General features: G+C 40.2%; 1 protein-coding gene across 6 annotated transcripts in view; it reads left to right on the plus strand.

The window, feature by feature from the left end:
• NDUFAF6 (NADH:ubiquinone oxidoreductase complex assembly factor 6) overlaps positions 1-23,243 on the plus strand; it is a 63,563-nt gene that overhangs the window by 22,869 nt on the left and 17,451 nt on the right. For 5 of the 6 annotated variants that reach the window (XR_011645654.1, XM_004474692.4, XM_004474695.4 and 2 more), the window contains 4 exons: positions 6,168-6,224; positions 14,522-14,624; positions 15,834-15,967; positions 17,404-17,505. Coding sequence is in view for 5 of the 6 variants with exons in the window: in XM_004474692.4 (XP_004474749.1) it covers positions 6,168-6,224; positions 14,522-14,624; positions 15,834-15,967; positions 17,404-17,505 (396 nt within the window). In the remaining variant the exon portion in view is untranslated. The remainder of the gene's footprint in view (positions 1-6,167; positions 6,225-14,521; positions 14,625-15,833; positions 15,968-17,403; positions 17,506-23,243) is intronic. The other variant, XM_004474694.4, reaches the window with a different exon arrangement.

Consider the following 23,243-nt stretch of genomic DNA (forward strand, 5'->3'; position numbering starts at 1 on the left):
GGTGTACTCTTGAAATTCATTTCTCCAGCATAGCCAAGAACCTAGATAGAATCCGGTAACAAATGAACACAGACAGCATAAAAACAGCAGGGCTGGGGGGAAGGGAGAAAAAAAAATAAAATGGGTAACCAAAAGAGGGCATTGAACAGGCTGTAATTCATAGTTTGCCAGTACTTTGACTCACCGATGCCTCTTCTCCTGGCTGGCAGTGCCAAATGTGTTGCTGGATTTTCTCTAGGTTCTTAGCTGAGCTATGAAAAATGAATTTCAAGAGCAAGGTAGGTTAGTTAGGCCAACAATTTATTAAGGAAGGGAAGAGATATGGGAGAAAATAGCAGATTAAGGGTCCCAGGTAGAGGGGAAGGGGCTGAAAAATAATAGAGGGCTGATTTGCAGACCACAATTCCCCATTACAAATTACAGTTGATTACAGTTGTCCAGGTTAACTTGAATGCTGTTCCAGGCAGGGGGGAAGAAGGCAAGAACAGGTCATGCATGGTTTTGAGATATGCTAAACTGATTGGAGGAAGGGAATTAGGTGCCTTTTGTCACTAACCTGTATCCCTGTTGCCATGTGATGGGCACCAAAATACAGTTTCTGTAAAAGGAGCCATTGACAGGTCTTAGGTGGTGTACCTCGTCTCATCTGTACACCAGAAAAGGCAGGCTAGGTTTCTGGACCTCAGATTGACTTCAGAGAGCCCCCAAAAAGGATGGGAAGCCAGGTTTCCTCCCCTACCCCCCACTGGGGACTGAAAAAAAAAAAGTGGATGAAAAGCTTTGGGTATTTCATTAGTTGTTTACCTTTTTTCAGCCCCCTTCAAGAAGCTAGGTGAGTAAACTCCAGAAGGTCCTCTTAACTTCAAAAAAAACTCTTTCTATTTATTATTTTACACGAAAACTGTGACTACAGTGAAGGTTTATGTTAAGACTTGCATTGAATATTCTGGCCTTTGTCAGGAAATACGGTGGAAGAGCAAAGATTCCTTTAAATTTATTAATATCTTGCCTTAGCTTCTCTTTAAAAACCAGAAGATTTATCTTAATTACAATTTGTCCAGTTTTAACAGTTGTTTAGATTTTGATCAGTTGTACTGGGTAGCTTTCTGTTATCCCTGGTGTTGACAGTTAATACATATATTTGACAACTGCTCTGAACACTAGATAGTGTTCAGATCTTGTCCTCTCTACATGTTCTGCTTTCCCTCCCATTCTGCTGGAACAAATGCTTATTGCAACCCCAGTAAAATTTTTAGTTGGTTCTTTGAGGAGTGTCAGATTCTTTGAAGAGTGTCAGGTTCTTCATAAGATTGACTAGGAGAAGTCTGGCAAGGTGTAGTTCAGAGAGCAGTTTTCTGCCTTAGTTCATTGGTGCCTTTAGGGTACAGAATAGTCGAATAGCTCTTTATTATATGTTTCATAGGGGTTAGCCATTTCTCCATATGTGAATAAATGAGAATTTATTTATTTTTTTTTATTTTTTTAAGGAGGTACTAGGGATTGAAACTGGGACCTTGTTCATGGGAAGGAGGAGTTCAAACACTGAGATACAACCACTCCCCAGAATTGTTTTAATTTTTTTTTTCAATTAGAGAAGTTTTAAATTTATAGAAAAGTCATGCAGAAAATACAGACTGAATTTGTCTTTATAGTTGAGATTTTTATTTACTTTGGCTTCATTTTCCAAAGTTCTGTGCTTTTTTTAAAAAAATCTTGACCTCTGATTAACTTCAGGTCAGACAGAAAAACTATTTTTTGGCTGAGGAATTGCACCTATTATAGATTTTAGCCTTGACTAAATAGGAGTCTGACTGTTCATTGGTTAAATATTGATTACTTTTATGTGTCAGGAATGGTGTCTACATGCCCCCTGTACTTCCTAAACACACACATAATGAAACAAGAGCTGGATTCTGAGGTTTAAGGAATCCCAGATTGATGCCTGGGATTCAGGAGTGAGGCCTGTGGGTATAACTGCCATGTAAAGGTAGTGGTGCTGAGAGTACTTCAGAACTGACTCCAGAATACTGCTTTTAGCTGCGGTTAGGATCTTTTTCTCAGTACCGGTGGCTGGGGATTGAACTGGGACCTTGTATATGGGTCCTTGTATATAGCTTCCCTAAGTTGGTTTTTTCATTAGTTTTGCTTGTTCATTTTCGTTTTTTCAGGAGGCACCAGGAACCGAACCTAGGACCTCCCATGTGGGAAATGGGAGCTCAACTGATTGAGCCACATCCGTTCCTGGTTAGGATCTTGCAAGGCGAAGTAGGCTCAGTTCTCTGGACGCACACTCTTTGTCACATAAATATGACTATGCTAGCCTCTATGTTTTAGTAGCAGTCACAACTTAGAGTGTTAGTTGAAGTAAAGGATGTCCCTAAGACTTCACTACAATGTTTATTTATTGTGAAAATATTCCTATTTAGTGTTAACTTGGCAAGAAAATAATGTTTATAGAACTTATTTTGGGAATAATTTCAAACTTCAAAAAGGTTGCAAAAAATTGTACCTTTTATATGCTTTATCCTTTATATGCTTTACATGCTTTATCCAGATTCCCTTATTAACATTTTACACCATTTGTTTAATAATTTGTGTGTGCTCACTCATCAGATGCACATGCTCGCTCTCCTTCTCTCTTTCTATATGTATGTATATACACACTCAAAATTTTTTCTGAATTGTCTGTAAATTATGTAATATAATGGACCTTTATTCCTAAAAGTTTTAGTGACAATTTCCTAAGAATAGAATATTCTTATATAAAAAGAACTGTTATTGACTCCAGTAACTTTAATATATCACTTTTATCTAATTTTCCATTCATATTCCAATTTTGTCAGCTGACCCAGTAGTGTCTTATATAGCAATTTCCACCTCTAGTACAGGATCTAATTTGGGGTCTGGTATTACATTTAGTTGTTATACTAACGCATATGTAGCTTACTTTAATCTGGAATATTTCCACGGCCTTTCTTTGTCTTTTATGACATTGCATTTTTTTTCTTTTTATGTAAACCCATCCACAATTTATTCTGAATGTTTTCCAGTAAAATCTTTGTTCCAAATAGAAATGTTAAATTCAGTGAAAAGAAAATAAAAGAACATCTAGTATATTATAAAAAATCATATTTAAAGGCAACTTGCACAGCCCAGAGACCTGTTCAAGACACTTGAAATATAATTAAATGTACATTCATCAGGACTTTTACAATTTATAATTCTAGACAAGAGTACTATTTATAAAGAAGTGCAAATTGACTTTTACATCAACTTTAGTTAAATGAAGACACTCAGTATTTTTTCCTGAATAATACCTTTAGTTTCACACAGTTTATGCTTACATTTATTCAGAATTATTTTGTAATGAAATAATCTTCATCTACTCTTATCACAGCTGTGTGATTTTCTTTTCTAAATAAAGGAAGGCCATGAAGCATATGGCATTGTAATTAAAATGGAAACCTAAGTAGATCGAATTTTTCTTCTGCTGAAGTTTTATGCAACTGTCTTTATGCAAAAGGCAAACCAGGTCTTTTGAGATAAATCTTGAGCTGTTGTCAGGAACCATAAATGTTACCCTGGAACTGTTATTCTTCTCTTTAAAATATTGCAGAGGAGAAATGTTCCAGTATCCACTACAGCTTTGATGTGTTGGTAGCTCTTGTCTTCCATACCTTAAAGCTGGTCAGGGTATAGCCTTTTGAGACCTGGCACTCTTGCAGCTAGTGAGCTGGTCATCCACATTCACCTCAACAGTTTGAATGATTCTGAGTTCCTTTGTAGTGATGAACATCGATTTCTTCATAAATAGCTTCTGCAGTGACGGTGAGAGCTAAGGAGTCAAACTCCGTTACTTAGTAGTAATTGGGTGGCTGAAGATCAATCTTTGTCAGTTGCTGACTGATTGCCGGGTATGGATGGCAGCCTCTGATTTGATGATGTTGCTGGAATGGTATCTAGACCAACAGCTATGGTAATACTTGACGTAGACATTTTTGAAGAACGTAGCTCCCCCTCCTACTTATTTTTTTTTTAAGTGGAGAACTTGTTTATTAACATTCAAACTCCCCTCATATGAGGCCATATAAAAATTCTTGGCTTTTTGATTCTAGATAAGTCTATTTTCTAAATAGTTACAATGAGGTATAATGCAATTTAGCATTTCATAATATATTGCTAAAATAGATCATTAGTTCTGTTAAACGTAAGCACTTATTTTCAAATTCAATACTTGAACAATTTTTTTCTGTACATAGTTTAACAGGACTAATAAGCATAAGATACTCTTTATTAAGAGGTATGTGATTTGCGTATCAACAGTTGCTGACCACCACTTTTTTAAAATAGTACATTCCTCATTTTATATTTCTGCTTTTTCATGATTAGATTCAGGTTATGGATTTTTGACTGGAATAACCTGAATGTATAGTTGACAGTCCTCCAGGGTATCACATCTGGAAACACACTTTGTCCATTTGTCTTTTATTGACATTATTAATTTTGATTACTCCATCAAAATGTTGCCTGTTTTATTTTTAACTATAATTATAATTCTCCTTGTAACTAATAAACCATCTATGGGGAGACATTTTTTAGGACTATGCAGATATCCTGCTTCTCATCAAAATTTCCCCCTAAATTTAGCAGGCATACATGATTCTCATGTGACTTGATCTTTAATATTATGGTACCACTTCCAACACTTTGCCTACATTTACAAGTTGATACTTGGCATTCCACTGTAAGCAAGAGCTCTCCGTTCTACTTTATTAATAATTATTGGTATCGGTTTATGAATTCCTTTTTTCCCCCCAATAATTTAGAATTCATTACTTAATTATTTTGGTGTTCAAATTTTCTCAGATTTGGACAGTGGGCGCTCCTTCAAACTGGTTCCTGTGTCCTTATGACATGCCCCCCCATTCATTTTTTTGAGCACTTCCTTATATTCTGGCATGTGAAGGTATTCTTAGATCATCTTGAACCTCTCTTGCTCCAGCTCTGGAATGATCCTTTTTCTAAGCACTGGTTCTTGGAGAGGGGAATGGTATTAGAAACCAAGATCTGGGCAGTAGTTTTGTTCTTTCCTATTGGAGTGTCTTTACTTGCCAAGATAATGATTTATCCTGCAGATTGTTTTCTTTTGGGTTTTATTTTCATTTTCAGAGAAGTGGTTATTTTTTCTAATTAGAATAGCTTTATCCTGTGAATAAATGTTTGAGAGAGTATAGAAAGTGTTTTAGTTTGCCAAAGGGGTGCCGATGCAAAGTACCAGAAATGTGTTGGTTTTTATAAAGGGTATTTATTTGGGATAAAAGCTTATAGTCCCTAGGCTGTGAAAAGTCCAAGTCCAGGCAATATAAGAGGTCTTTTATCACCAAAATTAGTTACTATTGATTCTGTTGTCTGGGTACGTGGCAAAGCAAGATGGTTGCTGATCTCTGCTGAGGTCTCCACCCTTCTACAGCTGTAGGCAAACCTGGCCTCTCTATCTCACTGGGTCTTAGCTCCTTTGCATCTCAGCTGTGGGCAAAACCTCTCTCACACGGCAGCATCAAACATGGTGGCTCCATTTTCCTGTGTCTGTCTCTGTCTCTGTATACATTTATCTCAGCCCCAGCTAGAGGACAGAGACTCAACCTGAGTCATGCCTCACAAATCGAAAGCTCTAAATTATCAAGTAATCTAATCAAAGTCCCCTCAACTAAATTTAATGTGATCAAATGGTATCATATCCAAAGGAATAGATTAGTTTAAAAAACATAAGCTTTCTCTTTTTGGGATTCATAAAAATAATTTCAAACTGCCACAGTAAGTAGCATAGTAATCAGGGTATATCATGTAATAGAGAAATCTGTTTTTTAATGCTTTGTTTTTGTTTTGGGAAATGAATCATTAAATTACTAACAGTACAGGAGGGAAAAAAAAACGGATGAGTGGAAAAGTGTTGGAAATATTGTCTTTACTTGGAAATGTTTTGAAATGTTTTCTAGGGACATTTTCTTTTTTTCTGACTTTTTTTTTTAAACTTAGCCATGTCTGGCAATGAGTTAGCTACAAATGTTCTCTTACTAGTTTTGTATTTGGTTTGTATATTTTATTCAGATCTGCAGAAGTCATTACTAGTACTTTTATAAAGACTTGCAACACTCTTGTTTTTTTAGGCTATCAAAAGACATAATCTGACTAAAAGATGGCTTATGAAAATCATTGATGAAAGAGTAAGTGTAATTGCTCAAGTCTTGATTTTTCTTCCTTTTTTAACACATTAGCTAATTCTTCAGTAAGGAAATGTTTTAATATGTGTATTAATATTTTTGAAGAAGGAACTTTTGGAGAACTATGTTGCTTTATCCACACTCCATCCCTGCGTACCATTCACTGCAGCCCACCACCCCCTCAGATAGATAGGTGAAGACAGGCCCCCAGACAAAGGATGTGCACACCCATACTCAGTTATTTTGGTTTATTTTAATTTAATTGAAATTGAAATTTAATTGAAAATTTCAGATTTATACAAAAGAGACTACAGTAATGTACTTTTATGTATTTGTCACCCAGCTTTAATACTAATCAATATATGTCCAATCTTGTTTAATGTATCTTCTACCCACTCCTCTCCCCAGCCCCTGTAGGATTATTTTAAAGTAAATCCCAGACATCATATCATTCCATCTGTAAATATATTTGAATTTTGAAAAGGTAAGAATTTTTAAAAAACCATTTTATTATCATACTTTAAAAAACTATTAACTCCTATAAGAGTTAGAATACAGTTGAATAAGAAATAATCATGTTTCCTGATGGGGGTGCACAAAATGTAGAGGTAATTTGGGCAAAACAACATAAGAAGGGAAGACAGAGTGATATGGAAGCAGAGAATGTGTATGCTATTGAAGTTTTTTCAGATTAGTAGTTTATAGACATAGGTTGTGTAATACAAACACCAGGGTAACCACAAAGAAAGTTTTTAAAAAATATACAGAAACAGAAATGAGAAAGTGATTAATCAATCAGTTACATCTCAAAAAAGGGGAAGAAGTAAAACTTTCTCTATTTCTATATATAGAAAATTGCAAATAACCCACAAAAAAGCTACTAGAGCCAATAAATGAACTCAGCAAAGTGGTGGAGTAGATCAACATATAAAAATAAGTAGCAGTGTTTCTGTGCACTAGTAATGAACAATCTGAGGAGGAAATTAAGAAAAACGTTCCATTTATAATAGCAACTAAAAATAGAAATTTGAAAATAATCCACCAAAAAGCTACTAGAGCTGATACATGAACTCAGCAAAGTGGTGGAGTAGAAGATCAACACATAAAAATAAGTAGTAGTGTTTCTGTGCACTAGTAATGAATAATCTGAGGAGGAAATTTTAAAAATTCCATTTATAATAGAACTAAAATAATCACATATCTAGGAATAAGTTAACCAAGGATGCACAGGTTTTATACATGGAAAGCTGCAAACTATTGCTAAAAGAAATCAAAGAAGGCCTAAATAAATGGAAGGACGTTTCATGTTCATGCATTCAAAGACTAAATATTGTCAAGATGTCAATTCTATTCGAAACAATTTATAGAGTCAATGCAATCCCAATAAAAATGCCAATAGCCTATTTTGCAAAAATGGAAAAGCCAATCTCAAATTTATTTGGTGGAGTAAGGGTCTCCAAAGCCACCTTGAAAAAGAACGAATTTTAAAATATATTAGTACATTTCCTTAATTTAAAATGTATTGTAAAGTTACAGAGGTCTAAACAGCATGGTTCTGGCACAAGAACAGCTACATAAATTAACAGAATTGATTTCGGAGTTCATAAATTGACCCTCACATCTATGACCAGTTGTTTTTTGACAAGGCTGCTAAGTCCACTCAATTGGCAAAGAATAGTCTCTTCAGCAAATGGTTCTGGGAAAACTGAATAGCCATATGCAAAAGAGTGAAGGGTAACCTTATCTCTCACTATATAAAAAAATTAAAACACCTGAATGTAAGAATAGTGGTGGTGGTAGCGAAATATTTTGAATGTTATCAGACCACTGAATTATATACCTGAATGTGGTTAAAGGGGGAAATTTTAAGTTGTGTGTGTGTGTGTAACTAAAATAAAAATGTAAAAAGTAAAAAAATGTTCCGTTGACCTTCACAGTCACTTAGCACTAAGAAAATTAATTTTTCATTTGGCTTCTATTTTTACGAGGTAAGGAAAATTAGAGAATTCAAGGTATAACTTTTTTGTTTTGTGGAAAATTAACACTTGATGTTTATAGAAGGGGATATTTAAAAATAAAGAGGGAAATGGACATGGCTCAACTGGTAAGAGCGTCTGCCTACCATATAGGAGGGTCCAGTTTCGATACCCAGGGTCTCCTGATCCCTGTGGTGAGCTGGCCCACATGCAGAGCTGCCGTACACAAGGAGTGCCATGCCATACAGGGGTGTCCCCCACATGGGGGTACCCCACGCACAAGGAGTGCACCCTGCAAGGAGAGCTGCACTGTGTGAAAAAAAAGTGCAGCCCACCCAGGAGTGGTGCCACACACAAGGAGGACTGACACAACAAGATGATGCCACAAAAAGAGATGCAGTTTCCTGATTCCACCAAGGGTGCAAGCAGACACACAGCAAGTGGACACAGAGAGCAGACAAGAGGGGGAAGGGGAGAGAAATAAATAAAATAAATCTTTAAAAAACAAATAAAATAAAAGTAAAGGATTGGGGAGAGGATTTGGCTCAACTGATAGGGTATCTGCCTACCACATGGGAGGTCCAGGGTTCAAACCCAGGGCCTCCTGACCTGTGTGGTGAGCTGGCCCATGCACAGTGCTTATGCGCGCAAGGAGTGCCGTGTCACATGCGTGTCCCCCATGAAGGGAAGCCCCATGTGCAAGGAGTGCGGCCCACAAAGAGCCATCCCACGCGTAAAAAGTGCAGCCTGCCCGTGCACCGCACATGCGGAGAGCTGACACAGCAAGATGATGCAAGAAAAAGAGACACAGATTCCTGGTGCTGCTGACAAGAATACAAATGGACACAGAAGAACACACAGCGAATGGACACAGAGAGCAGACAACTGGAGAGAAGAGGAGAGAAATGAATAATCTTTAAAAAAAAAAGTAAAGGGTTGGAGAGCTGGTGTAGCTTAGTGGTTTGAGCACCTGGCTTCCCATGTATAAAACGAGGTCATGGGTTCAATCCTCGGTACCTCCTTAAAAAAAAAAAGATGAGTTCTAGAGAAAAAGTGAAAGGATAAGAATCAGTTTGCCCACGTTTATTTACAGCTTCAATGCAATTCCTATAAAATTCTACTTGCCTTTTTTTGTAGAAATTGACAGGCTGATCCTAACATGCAAGGGACCCAGATTAGCCAAAACAAACTTGAAAAAGATTGGAATAAGAGGATACACATTTGCAGATTTCTAAACTTAGTACAGAGCTACAGTAATGAAGATTGTGTCTTTCATAAGCCAGTGTCTGTTAAATGGCACTATGTAATACTGTAGATCAGTGAAATAGAATTGAGAGTTCAGAAATAAACCTATGTATTTATAGCCAATTTATTTTTGACAAGGGTGCCTGCAAATAAATGGGGAAAGAATAGTCTTTTTGACAGTTAGTGCTGGGACAATTGGATATCTACATACAAAAGAATGAGTTTGGACCCCTCCCTCATACCATAAACAAAAATTAACTCAAAATGGTTCAAACACTAAAAGTAAGAGCTAGTGTGTTAAACTCTTAGAAGAAAACATAGGTGTAAATCTTTGTGATTTTGAATTAGGCAGTGGTTTCTCAGCTATGATACTAAACACATAAGCAACAAAAGAAAAAATAGACAGATTGAACATCAAATTTAAAAACTTTTGTGCTTCAAAAGACACTGTCAGGGAAGTGAAATGACAGCCCACAGAATGGGAGAATATATTTGCCAATTATATATGAGAAGGAAGTATTAACCAGAATATATAAAGAACTCTTTCAACTCAATAGTAAAAAGATCTATAACCCAATTTAAAAATGGGCAAAGGAATGAAATGAATGAATGAATGGACATTTCTCTAAAGAAAATAAACAGATGGCTAATAAACACCTGACAAGATGCTCAACATCTTTTCGTTAGGGAAATGCAAATCAAAACCATATTAAGGGGAAGCGGACTTGGCCCAATGGATAGGGTGTCTGCCTTCCACATGGGAGGGCCACGGTTCAAACCCCGGGCCTCCTTGACCTGTGTAGAGCTGGCCCATGTGCAGTGCTCATGTGCACAAGGAGTGCCTTGCCACGCAGGGGTGTCCCCCGCGTAGGGGAGCCCCACGCGCAAATGTGCACCTCGTAAAGGAGAGCTGCCTAGCATGAAAGAAAGTGCAGCCTGCCCAAGAATGGCACTGCACACATGGAGAGTTGACACAACAAGAAGACACAACCAAAAGAAACACAGATTCCTGGTGTTGCTGATAAAGGATAGAAGCGGTCACAGAAGAACATGCAGCAAATGGACACAGAGAGCAGACAGCTGGGGGGCAGGGAGGAAGGGGAGAGAAATAAATAAAAAATCTCTTAAAAAAATTTAAAAATCATATTATTAAGGGGACTTCTGGGAAGATGTTGGACTAGAAAGATGTAGGACTCTACCAGAAAAATAGCTAAAGGACAGGCAGAAACAGCCAGGAAAAATCCTAGAGTTTAGGACACCAGGGGAAGGCTGGACACTGTCCGGGAGAGAGAGGGGCAAAGGAACATAATCGCAGTTGGAAAACTGAGTTAAAAACTGTAGCTGCAAATGCCGGCATTTTTCCTACCCTATAGATACTTCTGAATTCTTAGGCCTCAAGGCTGGTGTCTACAGACAAAGGGGGCCCCAGGGATCCACCTTCTCAGGAAAGGGGAGAGAGAGGAACAGAGCTTTTGACCTACAGATTTGTTTTGCTGTATTTCATGAGCCCCTACAGCCCCACTGGGGCCTTGCTGGCTTGGAGCTGGCAAGGGACTAAAGAGAGCCAGCCCTCTCAGTCTCCTTCTGTATTGACTGGGACTGGTTGTTGAGGATGCAGAGGGGAGTGAAATTTTTTCCTACCAGGGAAAAGGGAGGAGGTTCCTAGCAAATGTAAGTTCTCAGAGAACTGCCTCTGAAAAGTTTCAATTACGAGGCTGTTAGCCTCCAGGCAGGAGCCTCTTTACAGTGATCTGGTCCATGTTGCAGCAAACATTCTCCAAGCAGGCATTGAACTGAGAGGGCTGTCAATGAGCGCCATGTACTGGCAGACCAAGGAAGTGCATGTGAGGAAAAGTGCATGTGAAGAAAAGTAGAGAAGAAAGAGAGGCTTTTTCTGGCCTTTATAGCCTCTCTCTCTAAGGCCCTAGGAAGTGGGTCTGTGACCCATTACTGGGTCCATGGCCCAGATTTGAGCAAGTAACGGAAAATCCTAAAGACCCAGAACAGGTTGAACCAAGAATCAAAGAACAGCAGAATACAGTGTCGCACACTAAATTCCTATGAAGGAGAGAGAAATTCACTATATAAGTAAACTTACCATCCTAATCAGATGCCTAGACATCAGCAAAAAAAGTTGTTCTAAGAAAATGAAAGAAATGATCCAAGAAAAGGAATATATGAAAGCCCCAGAAGAGACGGAGGATTTGAGACATTCAATCAGTGAGATGCATGCAAATTTCCAAACTCAAATTAATAAGTTAAAAGACAATATGGCCAAGAAGACACTGAGCAAGCACAAAGAAGAATTTGAAAACCTGAATTAAAAAGTAACATAGCTCATGGGAATGAAAGATATGATAGGTGAAAACAACAATACCTTAGAGGGAAGCAGATGTGGCTCAACTGATGGAGCATCCGCCCTCCATGTAGGAGGTCCAGGGTTCGGTACCCAGGGCCTCCTGGCCTTTGTGGTGAGCTGGCCCATGCGCAGTGCTGCTGTGTGCAAGGAGAGCCATGCCATGCTGGCATGACCCCTGTGTAGGGGTGCCCCACACTCAAGCAGTGTGCCCCGCAGGGAGAACTGCCCTGCGTGAAAAAAGCGCAACCCGCCCAGGAGTGGCGCTGCACACACACAGCTGATGCAGCAAGATGAGGCAACAACAACAACAAAAAGAGAGACAGATTCCTGGTGCCACCTGACAGGAGTGCAAGCTGACACAGAAGAACACACAGCAAATTGACACAGAAAGCAGACAGTGTCATGGGGTGGAGGGGGGGGGGGAAGGGGAGAGAAATACAAATAAATCTTTAAAAAAATACATTAGAGGGGAGCAGATGTTGCTCAAGTGGTTGAGCTCCTGCTTCCCAAGTATGAGGTCCCAGGTTCAGTCCCTGGTACCTCCTAAAAACTAAACAAAACAAACAAAAAACCCCAACTTCTCACTGGGGAGTAGATGTAGCTCATTGGTTGAGTACCTGGTTCCTATGTATGATATCCTGGGTTCAATTCCCAGTGTCTCCTAAAACAAATATATTAGAGGCTACAACAGCTGGCTCAAAATGATAGAAGAAAGAATAAGTGATAAAGAAGACAAAATAGCTGAAATTGAAGAGAGAAAAGATTAGAAAAATAGAGCAGAGGTTCAGGAAGTTAAATGACAATTACAAACACAACAATGTATGTGTCATGGGAGTTCCAGAAGGAGAAGAGAAGGGAAAAGACTCAGAAAGAGGATTAAGGAAATAATAGCTGAAAATTTCCCAACTCTCATGAAAGAAATGAACTTCATGTCCAAGAAAAGCTGTCAACCCCAATCAGAATAAATGCAGATAGACCAAGACATGGGAGGAATTCCACTTCCTGACCTTGAACCATATTAAAAAGTTACAGTGGTCAAAACAACATGGTACTGGCATAAAAATAGACACATTGATCAGTGGAATAACTTAAGATTCTAGAATTGAACCCTTATCTCTACAGCCAACTGGTTTTTGACAAGCCTACCAAGTCCATGTTAACAGAACAAAACAGTCTTTTCAACAAACGGTGTTGGAATAAGTGGTATCTATAACCAAAAGAATGGAAGGGGACCCCTGTCTCACTCCCTGTGCAAGAATAACCTCAAACTGATTCAAAGACTTAAATAGAAAAGCCAGGACCATAAAACTAGAAGAAAATGTAAGGAAACATCTTAAGACCTTGTGGTAGGTGGTCATTTCCAGGAACTGAGGAGAGGGGGAGATGGGAAATGACTGCTTAATAGGTATGGGGTTTCATTTGGGGCTTATGAAATGTTGTGGAATTAGATAGTGGTGCCAGTTTTGCAACTTTTTGAATATACTAAAAAATACTGAATTGTACACTTTTCTAAAAGGGCAAATTTTATGATTTATGAATTATATTGCAAAAAAAAAAAAAGAGTAAAGGATCTGGCTATATTTTTTTCCCTTGGACCCATTGCAGTGCCACTTTTCCCTGATTTTAAAAGGGGTGGGGGCAGTATTTTATATTGTCAATAGAGTCTTTTAAATGAGTTGTTAAGGAAAGCAGATGTGGCTCAACTGATAGAGTATCTGCCTACCATATAGGAGGTCCAGGGTTTGAACCCAGGGGTGTCCCCCATGTAGGGAAGCCCCATGCTCAGGGAGTGCACAACACAAGGAGAGCCACAACGAAAAAAGCACAGCCTGCCCAGGAGTGGCGCCACACACATGGAGAGCTGATGCAGCAAGATGATGCAACAAAAAGAGAGAGATTCTCCGTGCTGTTGAGAATGCAAGCAGACACACAAGAACACACAGTGAATGGACACAAGAGAGTAGACGGGGCGGAGGGAAAAGGGAGAGAAATAAAATAAAAATAAATGAGTTGTTAAAGCACATTGACTCTAAGATTTTACATTTTCTTACTCTAAGATTTCTACTCTAATATTTACATTTTTCTTTTTCCTGAGTATAATGTGTTCAGGTAATCAACCCTGTTGCTTTATTGTGCATTGTTTCCTTTTTTGGGGGTGGGATGGGGATGGGAGTTGGTGATTTCTGTTCCTTGCCTTTCTTTTTCTAGGCACTTTATCTCCTTAAGAGAATGGGATCTAGAGTCAAAACGTGGGGTTTGAATCCTTACCCTACCAGTTATTAGCTTTGTGACCTTGGTCATGTTTATTAATTTGCATGTGTCTCAGTTCTCTCATTTGCAAAACGGAAAAAGTATGAATTCCTTATCTCCTGGGTTTATTATTAGGATTAAGAAGGTATGTCTGAAGGACATAAGTAAGAGGTCAGGAAAGTCAATTTCTTCTGATAGATACCTTAAGCTTTAGAAGGGAGTAAAACTAACCCCATGTCTATGGTGATTTGTGCATTGAGATTATCCTGAGGTATGAATTGGAGGAATAATTTGTGAGTTGTGAATATGTAGAAGTTTAACATTTTAATTTTATCTTAATCTTATTATATACTAAATAGCATATATTAAAATTTTTTTCTTCATTCAGTTTTTTTAGGGCAAAAAATAGTGCCCTTTCTTTATAAGATACTGACAGTTCAGACTTTATTTGCATTTTGTTTGACTTGTAGGAAAGAAATTTGGATGACAAAGCATATCGTAATATCCAGGAACTGGAAACTTATGCTGAAAATACACAGAGCTCGCTTCTTTATTTAACATTAGAAATCCTGGGTATGTATTTTTCTTTTCCTATTCATACTTCTTCTAAATAAAATACCTTTCTTATTTCACTTTTTCATAATTTGATAATCTAGTCTAACACTGAGGTTTTCCTTTGTACTATCTATGAAGAAACAGTTAAAAAAATTTTGTGTGTGCAATCAAGATTGCAGAAAGGAGGGAGCAGATGTACCTGAAATGGCTGAGTGCCTCCTTCCCACGTACGAGGTTCTGAGTTTGATCCCTGGTACCTCCCAAAACCAGATGGTAAAATCAACTCTTATTGGGGAGTGGATGTACTTAGTGGTTGAGTGCCTGCTTCCCATGTACTAAGTCCTGGGTTCAATCCCCTGTACCTCTTAAAAAAAAAAAGATTGCAGAAAGGGGGAATATATACTTTTCTTTAGAATGAAAATTAGTACAGTACTCAGACTTATAAAACTGCTAAATTAACAACCTGGTAATTACAAACAATTTTACTTTACTGCCGCATCTCCTAAAATTTGTAAGGCTTGTAAATTGACTTTCCTTTCCCTATTTGTCAATAATAGTTAATGTGTTTTAAAAAGTAGAAAAAGAAAATTGAACTTCTTAAGGCTTTTTGTAATATTATTCCATTTCTTCCCTTTTTAAAAAAAATGAATTTAAGGGTATTTTCCCTCCTTTGACTTTGTCCTGAATTAATGAGGGCTCATTGTAATGAGGAAATTATTTGGGCCAAGGACAATGCCATCTCATTTGAAGAAGGTTATATATTTTTTTGTCAACCTGAAGAATACAAGTTCCTATTGAATTTCCCAGGCCTGTTCTGCCTGTACACCTGGTGACATCTGTGCCATCACTATGAAAGGAGGGAGCACAGAACAGAACGTTTGTTAAGTACAGACTTGAAATGAGGTCATATGGAAATTGCACTGAGGAGAAGAAGTGGAAAACTTGTAATGTTTTTCCATGGTAGCTGATTAAAATTCCAAATGTGTTCTTGATGTGCTCTAGTCAGAGGAAAACTCTTTTCTTCAAAAGTTGAGGTTCAGAAACCTGTTAGTTATAAGTGGCCAACTTGTCCTGTGCCCAGTTTTTCTCTCAAGTCCTGTTTTGAGATATAAAATGTCGAAAAAACACTTACTTTTGCGTGTTTAGGTGTTTTATGTTCTTTCTTTTGGTTTGCCATGTACTTAAAGAGAGTAGAGCAGCTGTGTTATTTAATTTCTAAAATCATAGGTATAAAGAATCTTCATGCAGATCATGCTGCAAGTCACATTGGAAAAGCACAAGGCATTGTCACTTGCTTGAGAGCAACTCCCTATCATGGTAGCAGAAGAAAAGTGTTCCTTCCCATGGATATTTGTATACTGGTAAGGCTGTAACTCGTCCCTTCTAATAACTTACCTCAGGAATACAGTGAGGGAAGTAATCTTTTTTGCTCAGTCCATTCAAGTAGCTGCTTTGAAACTATTGCTTATTGTTTACTGCTAATGGTTTCTGTTGTTTGCTCCAGAGTTACTAAGTCAGAATTTTATCAGCTATTTTAGGTCTTTGGTAAAGTTGTGAGTATGAAGGTCCAGAGAACCACCTTACTCCTTCCAAGCAATTACAGAAATTATTCCTAGTGCTCATTTTAGCCTGTTCTTTTTTTTTTTTCCCAATCCCCTCCTTTGTGGCTTTTTGTGTGCTATCTGCTCTCTGTGTCCATTTGCTGTGGGCTCTTCTGTGTTCTCGTGTGTCTCCCTTCTTTTTTTTTTTTTTGTTGCATCACCTTGCTGAGTCAGCTCTCTGTGGCATTTGTGGGCAGGGTGGCGCTCTGTAGCATGTGGGCGAGCCTGCCTTCACAAGGAGGCCCCGGAACGCAAACCAAGGGCTCCCATATGGTAGACAGGAGCTCAACTGATTGAGCCACAGCCACTTCCCTAGCCTGTTCTTTTAAACCTCTTGAATATTTGTTTTTTTGCTTGTGTGTTTTTGTTCTGCCTACCATAAATACTGTTAACCTCTTGTTGCTTACTCTTCCAGGTCCTCCCTCCCCCCTCTATATGTAAATATTTGTATTTGTTTATTTACATATATATACACATATTTTAAAAAACACAAAATTGAGATTATATACCACCTGTTTTCCTGAGCTGTTGGTTTTTCCCCTTAAACTTTCTATTTTGAAATAATTTGAAACTTACAGAATAATCGCAAAAACAGTTAAGTTAGTTTTAAGTGCACTTTTTTTTTAAAAGATTTATTTTTTATTTATTTCTCTCCCCTTCCCGCCTGCCCCCTGTTGTCTGTTCTCTGTGTCCATTCACTGTGTGTTCTGTATCTGCTTGCATTCTTGTCAGCGGCACTAGGAATCTGTGTCTTTTTTTGTTGCGTCATTTTGCTGCGTCAGCTCTCAATGTGTGTGATGCTACTCCTGGGCGGGCTTCACTTTTTTCGCCTTGGGTGGCTCTTCTTGCAGGGCGCACCCCTTGCGCATGGGGCTCCCCTAGTAGGGGACACCCCTGCATGGCAGGGCACTCCTTGCACACATCAGCACTGTGCTTGGGCCAGCTCACCACGTGGCTCAGGAGGCCCTGGGTTTGAAAACCCTGGACCTCCTGTGTGGTAAGCAGATGCTTTATCGGTTGAGCCAAATCCGCTTCCCTGCACTATTTTTTTATTCCTTTTTTTTTTTTTTAAAGGATATACTGAGGATTGAACCCAGGACTTTGTACATGGGAAGCAGGTGCTCAGCAACTGAGCTATGTCTGCTCCCCTAAGTGTACTTTTAAATTTCTGATACAATATCTATTTTCCCACACAGCATGGTGTTTCACAAGAGGATTTTCTACGGAAGAACCAAGATAAAAATGTGAGAGACGTAATATATGACATTGCCAGCCAGGCACACTTGCATCTAAAACATGTAAGTAGCATATTTTTGCCAAATCATTTATCATTTGTAGATGTGTCTACTTCTAAAGCATAGTTGTGGCATTCCCTACTTGGCAGTTTTTATTCATCTCTTATTGAATTCCCAGTAGATTTATCTGAGATTATTGTAAACTTTCTTTACTTTTTTTAAACATTTATTTATTTCTCTCCCCTTCCCCCCCCACCCCGGTTGTCTGTTCTCTGTGTCTATTTGCTGCATCTTCTTCTTTGTCCACTTCTGTTGTTGTGAGCAGCACGGGAATCTATGTTTCTTTTTGTTGCGTCATCTTGTTGTGTCAGCTCTCCGTGTGTGTGGCGCCACTCCTGAGCAGGCTGCACTTTCTTTCGCGCTGGGTGGCTCTCCTTACTGGGCGCACTCCTTGCACGTGGGTGCACTCCTTGGGGGCTCCCCTACGCGGGGGACACCCCTGCGTGGCACAGCACTCCTTGCGCGCATCAGCACTGCGCATGGGCCACCTCCACACGGGTCAAGGAGGCCCAGGGTTTGAACCACGGACCTCCCATGTGGTAGACGGACGCCCTAACCACTGGGCCAAGTCCGCCTCCTTTCTTTACTTTTTTAAAAGCACTGTTTCATCTCCCTTCCTTCCCTCTCAGTAGATAAATATGCTCCTTACTATGTTACTTAAGCTTTAGCTTTCTCATTTACACTCTGCCCTGCTCCATCCACTCATCACTCCTCTTTCGGCAGATGGGCTTATTTCTGCCTTGCCAAGGGTGATGCCTTCCCTGACTTTTTCGGGACTTTGCTTCCTTGCTGTCCCCTGCTAGTGTTTTCAGTTTTCCTTTTTGGTGATTTGTCCCTTTTGTCCTCTGGTTTTTTGTTAATACCTTCTAAAGTTACAGCCTGTGGATCCTTCTGTTTTTTTCATTTTTCTTTCCCAAGTAAACTTTTTGAGTAAGTGGCCTACATTCATTATTACCTCAAGGTCCTTGCCACCCAGACACCACTCATTGTGCTGTCATTTTTTTTTTTAAAGATTTATTTTTATTTATCTTCCCCTTCCCCCCATTGTCTGCTCTCTGTGTCCATTCGCTGTGTGTTCTTCTGTGTCCATTTGTATTCTTGGCGGCACTGGGAATCTGTGTCTCTTTTTGTTGCATCATCTTGCTGCGTCAGCTCTCCATGTGTGCGGCACCACTCCTGGGCGGCCTGTGCTTTTTTTCACATGGGGCGGCTCTCCTTGTGTGTGGGGCTCCCCTACACGGGTTACACCCCTGTGTGGTGTGGCACTCCTTCTGCGTGGCAGCACACTGTGGGCCAGCTCACCACATGGGCCAGGAGGCCCTGGGTTTGATCCCTGGGCCTCCTATATGGTAGGCGGATGCTTTATCAGTTGAGCCACATCCACTTCCCTCATTGTGCTGTCATTTGACTTCCATCCTTGTTGCCAAAATTAATGGGCATTTAAAAGTCTTATTAACTTTTCTTGCTTTTTGACGCCTTTTTCTCCTTGAAAGTTTTTAATAGTCTTGTCCCTTGACTTGGTTCCTGAGCTGGTTCTTGATTTTTCCTGCATCTATTTTAGTTATTCCCTGATTTAGTTCTTCATCTCTCCTCAAATCTTGTCTTCTCTTTGGGATTTGACACTGTTGATATACCCCCTCTTTCTTACAACTCCCTAAATCCTTAATTTCCACGATTATATTTCTTCCCTGTTCTTGAACCATTCCTTTTTGGTTTCAGTGGCTCCTGAAGGCTTAGTGAAATTGATTACTATGAGGCTATTTTTTCTGAACAAATATATATATATATATATATATATATATATATATATATATATATATATATATATGTATTTTTTTTAGCTTCAGTAGCTCCTAAGTTCTTAGTTATGTACCTCTATACCTCAGGGTCTTTATAAAAGTAGGGTTGTTTTTCTACCTGGTAGACCCCTTCATCCACTCCACCCTTCCCAAAGTCACTGCTCAAATATCACCCTAGGAGAATCACCTTTCCTGACTATCTTATCTAAAGTAGTTTCTGGAAGGCGAACTTGGCCCAATGGATAGGGCGTCTGCCTACCACATGGGAGGTCCGCGGTTCAAACCCCGGACCTCCTTGACCCATGTGGAGCTGGCCCATGTGCAGCGCTCATGCGCCCAAGGAGTGCCGTGCCATGCAGAGATGTCCTGCGTGTAGGGGAGTCCCACGCGCAAGGAGTGCGCCCCGTAAATGAGAGTCGCCCAGTATGAAAAAAAGTGCATCCTGTCCAAGAATGGCACCACACACACAGAGAACTGACACAACAAGATGACAGCAGCAAAAAGAAACACAGATTCCCAGTGCCACTGATAAGGATAGAAGCGATCACAGAAGAACACACAGTGAATGGACACAGAGAGCAGACAACTGGGGGGAGTGGGGAGAGGGGAAGAGGAGAGAAATAAATAAAAAATAAATCTTGAAAAAACGAAGTAATTTCCTCCTTTCCTTTTTAAGATTTATTTTTTTATTTATTTCCCCCTCTTCTCCTCCTCCCACTTGCTGCTTTTGCTGTCTGTATCTATTTCTCTTTTTGTTTTCTCTTCTCATTTTTTCTCCTAGGATTTACCAGGATTCAATCCTGGGGACTTCTGATGTGGAGAGAGGTTCCCTGTGAATTGCCCCACCTCAGTTCCTGGTCTCTGCTGCTCTTCACCTTGACTCTCCTCTTCATCTCTCTTTTGTTGCGTCACCATCTTGCTGTGTGACTCACTTGCATGGGCACTTGGCTCACCATGAGGACACTGGCTCACCGCAAGGGCACTAGCTCACCGCACAGGCATGCTTTTTCTTCTTTTCCACCAGGAAGCCCCAGGGATTGAACCTGGGGCCTCCTATATGGTAGGTGGAAGCCCTATCACTTGAGCCACATCTACTTCCCATCATTATAGTTTTTTTATTTGCATTCCCTAATGGCTAATTGAGCACTTTTTCTTGTGCTTATTGGCCATTGTGTATATTCTTTGCAGAAATGTCTTTTCATGTCCTTTGCCAATTTTTAAAATTGGATTGGCTTTTTGTTGTTGGGTTGTAGGAGTTCTTTATATATTCTAATCTCACCCATCGTGTCTTTCATTGCCATAAGATCTGTTACTTTTATTTGCAGACTTTCAAAGTGTTCTTTATGCTCCCGCTCCCCCCAGTATTTTCTTAATATCCTTTTTTCTTTAGTCATATTTTCTTTAAATTCTTTGAAGTGATTTAGGAGAGTTGTGTAATTATCACTGATGGTCTTAAATCCTGTATCTCTTCAGGATATTTGGTTTGTTCTTTTGGCTGGACCATCTCTTCCTGTTTCCTAGTATGGCTTATAATTTTTTGCTGATGTCTAGGCATCTGAATATGTTTTTGATTTTACTCTGATAGCTATTTTCTTTCTCTTGCCTATTTTTCCCCCCACAGCTCTTCTTTGATACTTGGTTAAACTTATTCTCAGTCTTTAAAATTGCCCAGCTTAAATCTTCGAAATTGGGCCAGTAACTCACTAGTAGGGTGCAGATTTTCTCCCAGGGATTGGATGCAGAGAGCAGTTTTTATCCATGCAATTTCCAGACTGGCCAGCAGATGGCGCTTAGTGCACCTTTTGGTCTCCAGCTTTCCAGTGTTCCTGTGTTGAATTTCCAGATCAGAGATTTAAAGTGGGCTTTGCTGTCTGAATTCACTGAAAAAAAGCATCCTGCCCTCAAGGGATTGAGACTGCTGACTGGGAGGAAAATGTCTGCTCCCCTCTCTGTTGGCTGCAGTGAGCCATGTGTTTTACCCCAGGTTAATATCTTGGGCATGGGGGCAGGGGCACTTCTTGGCTGCCAGGGGGGCTTGGTAACTAATTTTTTAAAATTTTATTTTATTTTATTTATTTCTCTCCTCTTCCCCCCTCCTGCCCCAGTTGTCTGTTTTCTGTGTCTGTTTGCTGCGTGTTCCTCTTTGTCTGCTTCTGTTGTTGTCAGCGGCACGGGAATCTGTGTTTCTTTTTGTTGCGTCATCTTGCTGTGCCAGCTCTCCGTGTGCGCGATGCCATTCCTGGGCAGACTTCTTTCTTTCGCGCTGGGCGGCTTTCCTTATGGGGCGTACTCCTTGCACATGGGGCTCACCTACGCGGGGACAACCCTGCGTGGCACAGCACTCCTTACGCACATCAGCACTGCACATGGGCGAGCTCCACACAGGTGAAGGAGGCCAGGGGTTTGAACCGTGGACCTCCCATGTGGTATATGGACGTCCTAACCACTGGGCCAAGTCCCCTTCCCATGGTAACTCATTTTTGTCATATAAGTTTCTTTGGCTCTCTGTCCCTCACCCTCTTGGGTGTTGTGTAGTACTGTTCTGGTCTGCTCACCTCCAAAGCAGGTCCCTCAGGCAGCTTTTGGATCCTTCTTCATTTTTTTTTCCTTCTTCTTTATTTTCTTTTAAACATTACATTAAAAAAATATGAGGTCCCCATAAACCCCCAACCCCACCCCCACCCCACTCTTCCCACATCAACAACCTCTTCCATCATCGTGGCACATTCACTGCACCTGGTGAATACATTTTGGAGCACTGCTGCACCGCATGAACAGTGGTCTACATTGTAGTCTACACTCTCCCCCAGTCCACCCAGTGGACCATGACAGGACACACAGTGTCCAACATCTGTCCCTGCATCACCACCCAGGACAACTCCAAATCCTGAAAATGCCCCCACATCATATCTCTTCTTCTCTCTCCCCTACCATCAGCTCCTACCATGGCCACTTTCTCCACATCAGTTCTACAATTTCTTCCATTAGTAATCACAATAGTTCCACGGCAGAAAACCAGTAAGTCCACGCTAATCCATACTCTGTTCCTCCATCCTGTGGACCCTGGGATGGATATTATGTCCAGTCTCCCTCTACATCAAGAAGGGGCTTAGATTCCACATGGATGATTCTCCTGCTTGCAGTTGTAGGCATTCTTTGCTCTCTGGTGTTGTGGTTGACCTTCACCTCCCTGTTAGCTGGCAAGGTAAATCCAATAAGCCAGAGAGTAGGAGTTGCAAGTCTGCTGAGACCCAGGGCCTGGCTATCACATGTACTGTCCAGAGATTCAGGTCTCCTGAGTATACACCAATCCCAACACCAACCACAGGTCTGGTAAAAGTAACAGAAAAGGCATGTGTAGGAAGGTCATGTCTGAGTCCAGCTCCATCATGCTCAGGAACACAAACTGCAAAGTAGGGCCAACTGACATGGCACTGAATTCAAGTCATCTGCCATGACCATAGGACCTGTGGGTCTCTGTAGCCCTCAGGAGAACCAGTACCTGGGTTTCTATATACTTTGACTGTCTCTGATATGCTGCTGAGGCGTGCGTAAGCGTTACTCTTCTGATGACCTCCCAACTCTTTTTTTGGAGACTCATAGCCATATAAACTCATTTGTCCTTTCCGTTTCCCCCGTTTATCCAAAGTCAAAAAGCAGTTTTTAACACCTGATTCTACATGTAGGCTGAGATATTCTGCTGGTCTGAGTTGACCCTTTTATTCAAGGTCTTTTTCTAGTTACGTCTTCAGCTGGTGCTTGGTAGTAATCCCTCAATGCCAGGGAGGCTCATCATCCCCGGGTGTCATGTCCCATGCTGGGGGGATGGTAATGCATTTACATGCTGAGTTTGGCTTAGAGAGTGGCCACATTTGAGCAACATGGAGGCTCTCAGGAGGTAAGTCTTAGGCACCCTGCAGCTCTAGGCCTAGTTCATATTTC

This window comes from Dasypus novemcinctus, chromosome 14 (assembly GCF_030445035.2).
Source record: "Dasypus novemcinctus isolate mDasNov1 chromosome 14, mDasNov1.1.hap2, whole genome shotgun sequence".
Classification (NCBI taxonomy): Eukaryota; Metazoa; Chordata; class Mammalia; order Cingulata; family Dasypodidae; genus Dasypus; species Dasypus novemcinctus.